Source organism: Pangasianodon hypophthalmus, chromosome 1 (genome assembly GCF_027358585.1).
Source record: "Pangasianodon hypophthalmus isolate fPanHyp1 chromosome 1, fPanHyp1.pri, whole genome shotgun sequence".
Classification (NCBI taxonomy): Eukaryota; Metazoa; Chordata; class Actinopteri; order Siluriformes; family Pangasiidae; genus Pangasianodon; species Pangasianodon hypophthalmus.
This window is the reverse complement of record NC_069710.1, coordinates 18,728,354-18,741,597: the sequence shown is the minus strand read 5'-3', so window position 1 is coordinate 18,741,597 and position 13,244 is coordinate 18,728,354. Positions and strand designations below refer to the sequence as shown.

Here is a 13,244-nt window from a genome sequence, read left to right as displayed (position 1 = left end):
GGAAGAACACTCTGTCAACCATAAGCACAAAACGTAGTAAATACTTGTTTTCCTCCTTTGCTTTTAGTTGATTAGGTGGTTGATAATGAGGGTGATCATTTTTTCTTTCTTTTTCACATATTTTACTTACCATTTCAAACAAAATGAGATGATTTATTGTATGGAATGCACCACAGTATGTGCCACAATAAAAAAATATAACGAATATTACAAGATAAACTATTATTAAAATAATCTAACTTTTAAAATGTAAAATATTGTAATGTATAACTCATAGACACAGATAATTCTCCATTCTTCAACAAGTTCTAACAACATTACACCTTGTCTTTTCTATTCATCAAAATCATCCAGGAATCAGAAATGAGGCCCTCTTTGCTGTATAGGGTGAATTAGGGTTTAGAAGAATCCATTGGATGATATTAATGCACGCATGGTGTCCGTGCTAGCCCAGAACCTCTCTATCACTGTAAATACTATCTCTTTTATGGGTTTTATTGTAGTTCAGTATAGCATTTTTTACTTAGTTAACTGATATCCAAACTGTTATCTACTTAGTTTTGAACTTCAGGGTAATAGCCAGGTTTTGAAAAAGCTGATGCAAACATTTACAAACTGGACATGAAGTACTTTTGTGGTGGTAAAACTTCTGTGGAAACTAACAGCAGTAATTCTGAACACTTTCTTCTTCTTCTTTTTTTTTGAAAATGTTCAGCCAACATTGTGTACCATTAAAAAAAACTAATAAATACTAAACCTCTACTGGAAATGCTTACAAATATTTTATAAAAAACTGTTGGAAATGGTTATGGCTTCTCAATAACAGGCTCCAGATGAGTATTAGTGTGTGGGAGTTGTTAATAAACATGACTAAAGTGTTCATTAATATAATACAGCCTAATAAACACTAGTGCAAACGATGGGTTCTGAGAGTTGGCAGATTTTCTTGTTTAGAGCTACATCAGTTGGCGTTCTCCACTTGTGTGTGACTCATGCTCAAAACACTGGCCTTCCCTGCCCTGACGAAACAAAACACACACACACACACACACACACACACACTTACGCACACACTCTCACTCGCTCACTCACAGTCACACACTCACTCTCACTCACTCACACACACACACACACACACACACTTACCCACACACTCTCACTCGCTCACTCACAGTCACACACTCACTCTCACTCACACACACACACACACACACGGCACGGGTGGGAATTTAAGGACCGCAGAAGTGACGGATCTCGGCGTGTTCCTCAGGACTGTAACACACCGCAGTGTGTCTGTCAGTCATGGCATCTTTAAGAGGACATCTGCTTTTGTTCATGCTGCTAGCGGTGACGGCGTCGGAAGGTAAGCGCTAGTGTTCAGTAAACCCTGTTTTAATGTATAATGTCCTGTTTTAATGCTGCGCTGTTGACAGAATATCTACGGAAGCCCTAAGAGGCCATGCGTTAATATGTTTTTTCTGTTCTGTCTTGTTTTCTTGTGATTTTTCTCTTGATCTACACATACCAAGTTGTTTTCTCTTGCTCTCCACATTGTTTTCTCTTGATCTCCACACAAGTTGTTTTCTCCTGATCCCCACATTGTTGTTTTCTCCTGATCCCCACATTGTTGTTTTCTACTGATCTCCACATTGTTGTTTTCTACTGATCTCTACATTGTTGTTTTCTCCTGATCTCCACGTTGTTGTTTTCTCCTGATCTCCACATTGTTGTTTTCTACTGATCTCTACATTGTTGTTTTCTCCTGATCTCCACGTTGTTGTTTTCTCCTGATCTCCACATTGTTGTTTTCTCTTGATCTCCACATACCAAGTTGTTTTCTCTTGATCTCCACATACCAAGTTGTTTTCTCTTGATCTCCACATTGCTGTTTTCTCCAGATCTCCACATAAGTTGTTTTCTCGTGATCACGACTTAATTGTTCTGTGTACTTTTACACAACGACATGTTGTTGTTTTTTTTTGTTTTGGAGGCAGCAGAAGTTTAGCGCAATCCCACAGCATCAATGATGAACAAATTCGTTTTTACTTTGATCAGAGACTCACTCAAGCTGAAACAGCTCTATATCTATCTATATCTATATCAGTGACAACCTCCACATTAGTGTCTGACACAAGAAGGAGGCTGTCAGGTCTACACCTCTCTCTTAATGAAGAGATAAAGTCCATCTCTACAGCAGGCAGTTATTAAATCTATGATTGCAATGGTGAAGATGCCAACGTGCATGCAACACCAGTCCCATTCACAGCGCAGCATTAAAACCCATTCACAAGGAGGGAGATTTTCTCGTAATTAAATATGCCATGAGAAAATAACTTTTGTTAAGTCAAGATCATGAGAAAACAACTTTTTGTTATTTGGAGATGACAAGAAAATTAAGTTGTGATCACGAGAAATCAATTAAGAAAAAAAATAATAATCCAAGGCCTCTTAGGGCTTAAATAGCTGAAATCCCAGTGACCTTTGTACCTGTCAGTTGTGCTCTGTAGATTTAAGTGCGTGTGAATGTGTTTGCTGTTTGCTTTAAATCCGCTTTGCCATAGTGAATTTGCTGCAGTCCTGCATCACTCCTGATTTTATATATAAAATGTAATCATTAAGCTTCCAGCTGGACACATGAACACAGGAGGTGTTAATCTAATACTGTGAGAATGAATTCAGTCCTGTGTGTGGGTTAACTCAGCACTTCAACACTGTACAGATTCATTCACATCTGTAGTTCAACCTTGTACACTGGGTGTAAATATGACACAGTAAGAGTTAACGTTGTGAAGTTGGCTTAATACAGTTCTTTCAGTGCCAGTAAGAGTTTATCCAACACTACGTCAGATTCACTGGAAAAATTGCTGTACATATTTACAAGTGCTGCAGTAAGAAAGCAGCACTTTCTTTTTGACTGGACTGTTCCTCTGAACATAAACTTGATGCTGTAGTGCTGCCCAGATATGTCTGGTGGCCTGTTAAAGCCTAACATGTTTTGTCATAACACATTTTACAGTCCAAAGACAAGCTCCTTTTAAAATTATTTATGATTTTTATATGTACGATTATGATTAGGATATTTATGATTATTAAACATCTAACTACAGCTAAATGTAGCAATTAATGATTGCACTTTACTGTACACATTTATACACTATATGGCCAAAAGTATGTGGACACCTGATCCTTACACCCATGTGTGCTTGTTAAGCATCCCATTCCAAAACGTGGGCATTAATATGGAGTTGGTCCCTGTTTTGCTGCACAATAGGCTCTGCTGTTCTGGAAAGGATTTCAACTAGATTTTGGAGCATGTCTACGGGAATTTGTGCATGTTCAGCCAAAAGAGGATTAAGAAGGCTTGGCATGCAGTCAGCATTCCTGTTCATCCCAAAGTTGTTCAGTGGGGTTGAGGTCAGGGCTCTGTTCTGGTAACTCGAGTTCTTCCATACAAGTTTGGGCTCCTTAGTTCTAGTGAAGACAAATCTTATTGCTTCAGTATATAAAGACATTCTAGACATTTATATGCTTCTAACATTGTGTCAACAGTTTGGGGAAGAACCACATATGGGTGTGATGGTTAGGTGTCCACATACAGTACTTTGGCCATATAGTGTAACACATTTTTTAATCAAGTTTTGAATCTGACAGAGACTTGCAGTGTTGAAATTTCTGTTTATGATAAACCCATTTTTTCTGTTTGTTTTCTCAGATTATGTGACTCTTCAAAGGGAAATTGGTTTGCCCACTGGTAAGGCTCAACAAAATCTGATATTAATTTATGGCAGGGTGATTTGATGATTGCAATACATTAACTTTTCTGAGTATTATCTTGAATTATAAAAAAGATATTAAAAAATCTCAGCTCTCTTTGTTTTGCTAATATGGCTTCACTGTATTGATGGCACTTCATCAAAGCAAAATAGTTGTTGTGGATAGTGCAAATGTCTTCAAGTATTGCAATATGACATTTTGTTGTATCCACCACCCTTATAGCTTATATGGTCAGCCATTTTTTTTAGCATATGTGAAAACCTTCTGCTGAAGTAAAGTTTTAATGCCTCTGTCATGAGAGTGTGTATTGTTAAACTGCAGAACTCTTGGACATGCTGAAACAGCTACCGGTGGGCCCTGAGGTTACTGTGGGACAGAAAGGTGGGTTTTTTTTTTGCCATGCACTCTTACTGCAAAGTTCGTTCCCTATCATCTCTACCTTTCCATGCCATGATCAATATACATCATGCCTCTTCTTTCATAATTCATCTTTTGTTCTTTTTCTCTAATCTTGTCCTCATAATTTTAGTCCATACTCCATCAAGCCATGCATTCCTTTCCTTCTGGCAAGGCCAACCTCCAACAACATCTTTGGCATTTGTCAGTATAGTAACTATATTGTATAATGCCTTTGATATCCTCAGGAGATGCTACTTAGATATGGCTTTGTTCATGGCGTATGGATATTTATTACCTTTTACCTTTTTCGCTGTGTAAACAATGGTGCACCACAAGTGCACCTTTGGAGCTGTATAACAGCTTGTGACTACAGTCAGAGCTGCAGATACCCTGTCCTCCAACACTGGTGAGAGACTCTTATCTCCTTTCATTCCAATACAGCTGTGGTAAGTGTATTTCATACTTTTTGAAGCAATTTGCTAGCTTTGGGTTTAGGGATTTGGGTTCCCTTGTTAGCTTACTATCCTTGTTATCTATCACTTCAACACTATCTGTGAGTTAGCTACAAACTGTTCTGCGCAGTATGGCCCTCACTTCTGAGTCACTTGCCAGGTATATGTGACCTTGACATTCTGAATTTTTCACATCGCCCACCATTTGGAGACATGCAGGCCTGTAAATACGCTCTCCCTCACCATACCATGCTCTCCACCATAGAGCTTGCGAAGTTAGCTAATCTTAATTTCACTGTATCTCTGCAGAATGCAGCCTCCCTCAGCACTTTGGCTCAGTCCCACCACTAAATTACCTAGGTTCCACTATACACAGCTCTGACTAACAATCAAGCCATGTCGCAGAATTTGCAATCATGCAACTAATGTCTAAGCTCCGTGGAAGCTGAGGATTCCACCAGCTATGTGTCCCCTGCTGCAGCATTGAGAAGCAGGCTCCAGTTGAGACATATCCTGCATGGACTGTGTGACACAGGCTGTGACAGCCACCCTCAAATTGTCTGAATTGGATTGGATGCTGATGTGCAGCCCATAGCAAAGAATGCACTCTTCTGTACTCTTCTTTGTCTGTCACACACATTTTAGCTAGCATGATATTAAGAGCAGGTTGGCCTAGGCTGCATGCCTACTGTTGTCCCTGGCAGTGTGTCACTGGTGCTTTGTCATAAAGCTCTATGTTCAGATGTACACTGTTCAAGAACTGAGTGCAGATGCGTTGATGACAATAACGTTGAGGTCTTACAACTTTGCAAAACAATTTGTTAGTTGTTTTGCTGCATTGGAATGATTGCACTGCAGCTATTGACCTCTCTGTGACTGAGGGGATCAAAAACTTGTTCCTGTCAATGGGACACCCAGGCCAGGATGTAGGGTGGCTCTGGTTTATGGACAGTGGCAAGTGTGGTTGGCACAATTCATGCTACTTTAAATCAACCCTGGAGCATTTACCTTGTGACCAAAGAAGCCCTTGAGAGAACATCACAAGTTTCAGAAACTAGAACAGAAACTCTCATAGTCAAATGTACTGGCTACATGGCACCTTCAAATTTCCACAGCCTGACAGACTGATGGTTTGGGTTCCCAGCAGGCACCTCAATGCTCCCCATATATCTGGCACAGCTGTAAAAGGCATCACTAAACAGCCACCACTAGAGTCTCTTGAAGCAACCCATGAAGGACAGGGGCTCCCAATTGAATACTTTACAGCCAAAAACATTTCTCATTGGGCAGTGACTACATCAGACCAGGGGGTCATGTTGTTGCAGGGGTACAAACAGGCCTTAGCAGTATCAGACCCAACCATGCTTTCTGTATTGAAATTTGCTCCCTCTTCCGCAGAGGCAAGATGGGTATATGGCTTTATATTGTATGATGCTCCCCAAAGTTCAGAACAATTCAGAACAAGCAGTTAGTTCTACTCAACACATTTCCTAGCTCAGAAAAAGGACAGTGGTTTCTGTCCAATTCTAGATTTGAGAGGGATGAACTGGTTCCTAACAGTCTAACAGCCTGTGAAATCTGACAGCCGTAATATGCAGAATGTGGAGACATTTTGCCCGTTAAGGCTATCAGCTGTTATTCATGCTGTGTGGCCATGATTTCACATCAGTGGATCTCCTTGATGCATATTTTCATGTTCCAGAGTACATATTCCAGAGTTTTTGAGGTTTGCCTACAAGGACAGGCATTCCAATTCAAAGTTCTACACTCTGGCCTCTCTCTACCACCATAGGTGTTCTTGAAATGCATGCAGGCTTCCCTGTAGCCTCTGATGGCCAGAGGCATAAGAATACTGATGTACACTATATGGCCAAAAGTTTGTGGACACCTGAGCATCACACCCATACATGGGCCTTCCCCAAACTGTTGCCACAAAGTAGGGAGCAATATCTTTGTATGCTGTAGCATTACAGTTTCCTTCACTGGAACTAAGGGGCCTAGCCCAAACCTGTTCCAGCATGAAAAAAGCCGCTGTGCACACTTGGCTTGGTTACCTGCACCAGCGGGTTTGACTCAACAGGAAAGAAGAGCAGCCCAACTGTATGAGAGACACTCTGGAACACAAGACTCCCGCAATACATGCTCCCTTTTAGCTCAGAAGTGGAAAATGTTCCATAAGATTCTTTGCACACAAAGATTTCTGCTCACATAATATAAAGCTTAAAGAATGAACATCTATGCTGAGATGTTTTCATGATGTGTTCAGCACTATTTAGTTTTACTGTTCACTTCTCTCCATTATGCAATCTGATGTGCTGGTATAACCCAAACTGAACAAAATTTATGTTATGCACATTATGATAAACATTGCATTCAGGACTGTGTCCTTTATTTTGTTTGTCTTTCACTGTGCTGATAAGTCAGCCTTGAGTGCCATCTGGACAGATATGGACAGCCTTGAGTGTATTTTGACTAAGGATAAATGTGTATTTACCATACAAAAATGTGTATATTCAAACCCTACCATTTCTCCCTCTTTTTCTTTCTGTGTCTATCTTTTTCTCGGTTAATTTGTTTCTTTTTATATTTATCTTCCTCCTTCTTCACAATTTCATGTAGACTTGTGTAACTCTACATAACATCTTTGTTTTTTCAACAAGTGTTTTTGTTTTTAATTGGGGAAAAAAATGCTTTCTACCATCTGAAAATGTCTCTTCTTCTCTGTTTTGTGTCCATGTCACTCAGGTCCTTGTATAAAGCCCTGCTCCATGGATCTATCCATTCCTTTCCCTCTTGCACGTCCAACCATAGAAAATATCCTTGCCATCTGTCGGTATAGTAATCTTCGTCCTCGGTATACTGAAGACATGCTACCAAAAAGTGGCTTTGGTCACCTCTACCGTCAGGCCAGTGCTGTCAATCAGTTGGAGTCCTGGTTCACTATGTGCTGCAGTAATGACACTCAAGATGAAGGACTGACTCTGTGTTGTGCACAGCAGGCGGTGAGAACACAGGCTGACTTCTTGCACATTATCCCTTACAATTCACAGTGTTCCATAATTTCCCATTTAGTCACCCCATGTGAAGAGGACAGGACTAAGTTAGGCCTCAAATGAGTAATCAGGCTGCTTGATGCACTGACATTCCAAATTGAGGCCCTGGTTTACTAAATGTTTGCGTATGTGAATATACATGTGCAATACCCACAAAAAACAACATCCAAGCTGATTTACTAACAGGGCCTATAGAGGATTGAATCATTCACAGGAGCATGTGGTGTCTGTTTTGTTAGTTTGGATTAATGAATATGTAGTTCGGGCATTTCTACCTAAAGGGGCAAAAAAAAAAAAAAAAAAAGGTGGTGTCAATGCAGATCAATTCATTTTTCACCTGTAATCTGATTTACTAAGCTTGACAGTCACTTCAGGAATGGAGATTTCAAAGTTTATTTTGCACATGCAGAGTGTATTAAATCTACAGGAGCATATTTCCTCTATTGAAGACAAACTTTTATTGTTTATTAAGTCTTTATGATGAGAAATGTTATTGAAATTATGCCTTAGTAAAATAATCAGAAATTCTTTTTGTATTACACAAAAAATTCAGTTTCATCTTCGATAATCACAGCATGTTCACACATCTGAGGCCAACAGGATTTCATTCACATTCACTTCATCAACATAGCCTAATACACATTCATGGCTGCAATCCTTTATTAATGTATTATTTTGACCAGTTTCTCAATGCTTGCCTTTAGTCCGTGTTACACTTAAAGTTCAAGTATAAACCAACCAGACCCAAATGCATGAACTTTTACCACCAATCCAATGTTTACATTTGTGTCGATCAGACACAAACCGTAACATTCATTATGTATTATGTTTACTTATTTTTCTCCATCATGTAACCTGATGAGCACACAAACCAACAAATTGTACCTTATATATCAAATGGACTTGATGATAATCATACAGATGTTTCATTCAGCACTATAGTGTAAAATCCTCTATAATTTTGTTTGTTGTTTATTACTTTGCTGTGGCACGTAGAAAGACAAAACTGTGGACATCCTTCATCTGTTGTCTCCTATGTTTATCTTCCTCCTTCTCTCTGGTTTCTCTGAGTCTAGTGTTCCAACTAGTTTTTGTTTTACAGTGGGATAAGTCACTCTCCAACTTCTGCGAAGAGGAATTCAGCATTAAGACTAGTCACTATCACTGCTGCAGAAAGAATGGGCCAGCAAAATGGGACTGCTTTGAGAAGGAGGCTCCAGACCCATTATACCAACCCCCTGGCCATCAGGAGCCAAACACAATCCAAGGTTTTGCCTTTAACTCCAGTAGCTGCCAGAAAACAAGGTATATTTCACTGATTCATACATAAAGTGTCCTCTTAAAAGTTAGGTTAGGTTAGATTAAAACTTAGGTTCCTAAGGGGCAACCAAGTCCTTGACCATAAATCATTGATTTTAATATACGCAAGAAAGCAGGAAATTTTGCAAACTTTCTTTGTTGAAGCAAACTAATTTGACCTCTCTGCTTGAAATGTTATTGCAAGCACCTTAAGGTCCCATCTCACTTAAAACTAATTTTCTCTTTTACACCACCTCAATAAAACACCTTGGATACCTCCTTGCTTGTGCAGGCATGCATGCTGAGACGGTCAAACAAGGTGCTGTATGGTGCATTATTAGCAACACATACTGTACCACTGTTTTACAAGCATCTTTCTTCACCCTCATTAAGGTCACATGGACATGGCCACATACCTGGCCAGGGAATACCTATAATCTAGAATACCTAGAGCACCTACTACATGGGCCTTGCCTGCCCTTAAGTGTAAACCGTTTAGAGAGTGGTGCATTGTCTTGCTCCTAGGATTTAAGGCTTTCTAGAAGTACAAAACCTAAGAGGAGAAAGGTTTATTGAATATTCAAACAGAGATCAATTATATGTGTTAACACTATAACACTGTCCAGAAGAATCTAACAAGCTCCCTGTGCTCAATCAGTATGAACGAATTCTGCACTGTTTACTGCCATGAATCTGAATCCAGCATCTGCCTCAAAATGACAGATGCCCATTAAACTGCCTGTTCAACCTTGTAATTATTTCAAAAAGCACCTGATGTATTTGCTCATACAGTGGTTGTCTCTACATCACAGTGTTTCAGAGATAATGCCCAGACCAGAGATGGTGACTGAACCCTCAACTCTCAGATGGGCAGAGCAGAGAATCGTGATCCCTCCAATTCCGGTGTCTTCAGGAGAGGAAGAAGTGCTATGGATTGCGAGTAATGTGCATGATTAGGGAAAGGGAACTGTTCTTGTTGTAGTTGCAGTATTAAAAACCCTAAAACCTTTCCGTCTTTCAGTCATGTATCAGAATTTTTACACTTCATTTTTGTTTTCCTGCATTTAGGCAACCACATAAGTCAGTAAAATTCATTTGTCTCTTTTTTTTTTTTTTTTTTTTGCAATGATAACAGTTTCCCTTTTTCCTCTGCCACAATCACTGTATATTTTGTTTCTCCTTCTGTAATTTGTCTCTCCTTTTGTGCCATTGTCTTCAGGTGATTATGTGTCCAGTCCTCAGTCTATGAGGCAATCCATTTCTTTCCCTCTCGCCCGTCCAACCACCGCCAACATCCTTGCCATCTGTCAATATAGTAACCAGCGTCCCCGGTATCTCAAGGAGAGGCTGCCCAGAAGTGGCTTTGGCTACCTGCATCGTCAAGCCAGTGCTGTCAATCAGCTGGAGTCCTGGTACACTGTGTGCTGCGCTAATGGCCCCCACGATGATGTGCTGACTCTGTGCTGTGCACAGCAGGCGGTGAGAACACCTTCTGATGCACTAAAAATACATCATTCCTAAAACCACAAATTTTATGAACATGGTTATGCAGCAGGCTTAAATGAAACCGAGTTACTACACGTATGAACTGCACAGCATCTTAGTCATGGGCTGAACAGTCTCCTATAAGATTAATAGTATCAGTGTTGATGTGCATTTGCTGTACTTGTAATAGTGTAGGGATGGATGATATTGCATAAATATTGGGGTTGGGGTGGGAGAGACCTCAGGCTTCCACATGATACGATACAGTTTAGATACATAAGGCAATGATTTGATTTTGAACAATACCACTGAATCTGCTAAAATACAATGCAATTTTATTTAATAGCCTCAAATCGATATGTGACCAATTTTGTTCAGAATCTGCTGTGGTGCTTAAAAAGACAAAACAGCAGACAGCTTTGAGTATTATCAATTGCACATATTCCATCTGTGGATGTTCTTGTACTTTTTTTTTTACCCTTTTCTTTGCCTCTTTGTTTGCTTCCTATGTTTATCTTCCTCCTTTTCTCTGATTTCACGTAGAGTCTAGTGTTTTTGTTTTGCAGTGGGAGAAGTCGCTCTCTGCTTTCTGTGAAGAGGAATTCACCATTAAAACCAACCACTATCACTGCTGCAAAGAGGATGGGCCAGCAAAATGGGACTGCTTTGAGAAAGAGGCTTCAGATACATCGTACCGGCCCTATGGCCATGAGAAGCTGCTCAAGTCCTCCCTCGGATTGCAGGTCTTTGATTTTGACCACAATCGCTGCCAGAAAACAAGGTATATTTGACAGGTGCATACGAAAAGGTACAACTAACTCCCCATACATTAACAATTATCCTTTAAATGTAAGAATCAAGACTGCCTGAAAAAAAGGTTATATTGATTTTCTTTGGTGAAATGAAATGGTGTGGTGTATTGACTTGTGTCTCCCTATGACAGCATTTCAGGTGTTGATTCCATAGCTATGACCGAGAGAATGGTTGAAACACTACACATCAACTTTCCCCCTGGTCGCCCGAATTCTCACAACATTGCACCAATTTGTGGTTTTCACAAGAATCGCCCCCGCTACGTCACCAGCTGTTTGCCTCGTACAGGATTTGAGTGGTTTGCCCATCAGTTAAAGGCAATCAACGGCCTAGAAAGAAGCTTTGGTCAATGCTGTAAGAAGAGCAAAGATCTACAAGCTTGCGCTGAGAGAAAGGCATGTATTTATACTTGGGCATCTACAGGGTGACTCAGATTAAACCTGTCTAAACAGATCCATTAAGATATTAGCATTTATACAATTATTGCAATGAGGCGGGGGGGGGATTCTTCTGAGTAGATTAAGTAATATTCAGTGCTTGTGTTTCTCTGCATGCCTCAGTGGAAGGAGATGGTGGATAAGTTTTGTAAGGCTGAGGAGAAGATCCAAGTAAACCAGTTTGAATGCTGTAAAAAGCAGAGAGGAGAAGAGCAGTATGACTGTTTTAGTACTGCTGCCCCAAATCCGGATTACATGGTCTTGAATGAATACAGTTTGGATATACCACCCAGTCTTGACATGTTTTGTGTTGCATACCCACATCTTCAGAAAATGTAAGATTTCTTGTTTCATCATGGTCTCTTTCTTTAACAATTAGTATAGGTTATTTTGATGGTAATGGTAAGAATAGTGTCTTGTTACTGTTTAGTATAAATAGAAAATAGAAATAGAGAAACTTATGTGTACTTATGTGAGACATGTACTTGTACTTATGTGCATGCATTGAATCTTAAAATCTGCATCTGCCATTCCTCCAGGAAACATTTGCCTTTCACTGTTGATGAAATGGCTGAACAGTGCTGCATCCTAGGTCGAGATAAGATGTCTACATGTTTACAGATACAGGTGTGTAGGCAGGTTTCTCTCTGATTTTGAACTTTGTTCCTTCGTTTATGACTGAAGTGAATGGAAGCATTGGTTATATGGTAGCATCTGATTTTTGTAGATATTTTTCTTTGAGTACCAGCTCTAATCATTAAAGGTCCATGCCACCACTCATTGACCTTTACTGCCATATTGTTTCAGCTGAACAATCTTTTGGATGATGCATGTAATGCAGGCAACCCATCATTAGCACAAGTAAAGCGAAAGTGTTGTAAGAAGAATGCCAAGGGACACTCCAAATGCCTCACCAAGCTGCTCTTGGATAACATCGCTAAAGCAACAAGGGTTAAACTGAATCCCAGGAAATGCCCAATCTTGTAATAAAGTTGATAATTATGTTGATTCATTAATTCAGTATGTTGAGCCAGTGCTCTTAGTATGAATTGAATGCGTTTTTTTTTCCTTTTTTTTTGTTTTTTTTGTTTTTTGTGGTTAACCTTTGGAGTTGAATAACACTGTTTTTATATCAATACCACATACTTTAATGAACCTGTTTTTGGTAGGTGTCTTATTCACCTTGTTCTTATACATTGTCAGAGCTGCATGGACGGCTCACATTTACTTTAACTACTCACAGAACATAAATTACAGATACAAATTAAATAAAAAAATATGTAAAGGAATATTTTTATTTTGTGTTTTTCTTCAAGAGGATTGTTAGACATTGCACTTTCTCATATACACATTCATTTATGGTAACCATATAATTTCAATCATGATGCAGCACACTGTGGGCTTTGAAATGGGCTTTTTAACTCATTAAAACTGCACAGACTAAAGGTTTATGATGTGCTAAAATCTAATCCAGATTTCTTATAGCTGAATTTCAGTGAGGAGAAATAAATATTCTGACACTTTCGTTTTAT

At 39.5% G+C, this 13,244-nt stretch overlaps 1 protein-coding gene across 1 annotated transcript; it reads left to right on the top strand.

The window, feature by feature from the left end:
* The first annotated feature begins 1,086 nt into the window (after positions 1–1,086).
* Positions 1,087–13,001, top strand: ecm1b (extracellular matrix protein 1b). Its single transcript, XM_053236868.1, has 12 exons — positions 1,087–1,363; positions 3,713–3,751; positions 4,096–4,155; positions 7,371–7,627; positions 8,781–8,983; positions 9,790–9,917; positions 10,197–10,456; positions 11,029–11,243; positions 11,406–11,670; positions 11,836–12,047; positions 12,252–12,339; positions 12,520–13,001. Exons 1-12 carry the CDS (start codon positions 1,303–1,305, stop codon positions 12,697–12,699), a joined length of 1,968 nt encoding a protein of 655 aa, XP_053092843.1. The 5' UTR covers positions 1,087–1,302; the 3' UTR covers positions 12,700–13,001.
* Positions 13,002–13,244: the final 243 nt, after the last annotated feature.

Excerpts from the sequence above, each read along its gene's own strand:
- ecm1b (XM_053236868.1), top strand. The coding sequence starts at position 1,303 with ATGGCATCTTTAAGAGGACATCTGCTTTTGTTCATGCTGCTAGCGGTG. Across the intron at positions 7,628-8,780 it reads TGTGTTGTGCACAGCAGGCG|TGGGATAAGTCACTCTCCAA; the intron begins GTGAGAACACAG and ends TTTGTTTTACAG. Across the intron at positions 9,918-10,196 it reads AGAAGTGCTATGGATTGCGA|GTGATTATGTGTCCAGTCCT; the intron begins GTAATGTGCATG and ends CATTGTCTTCAG.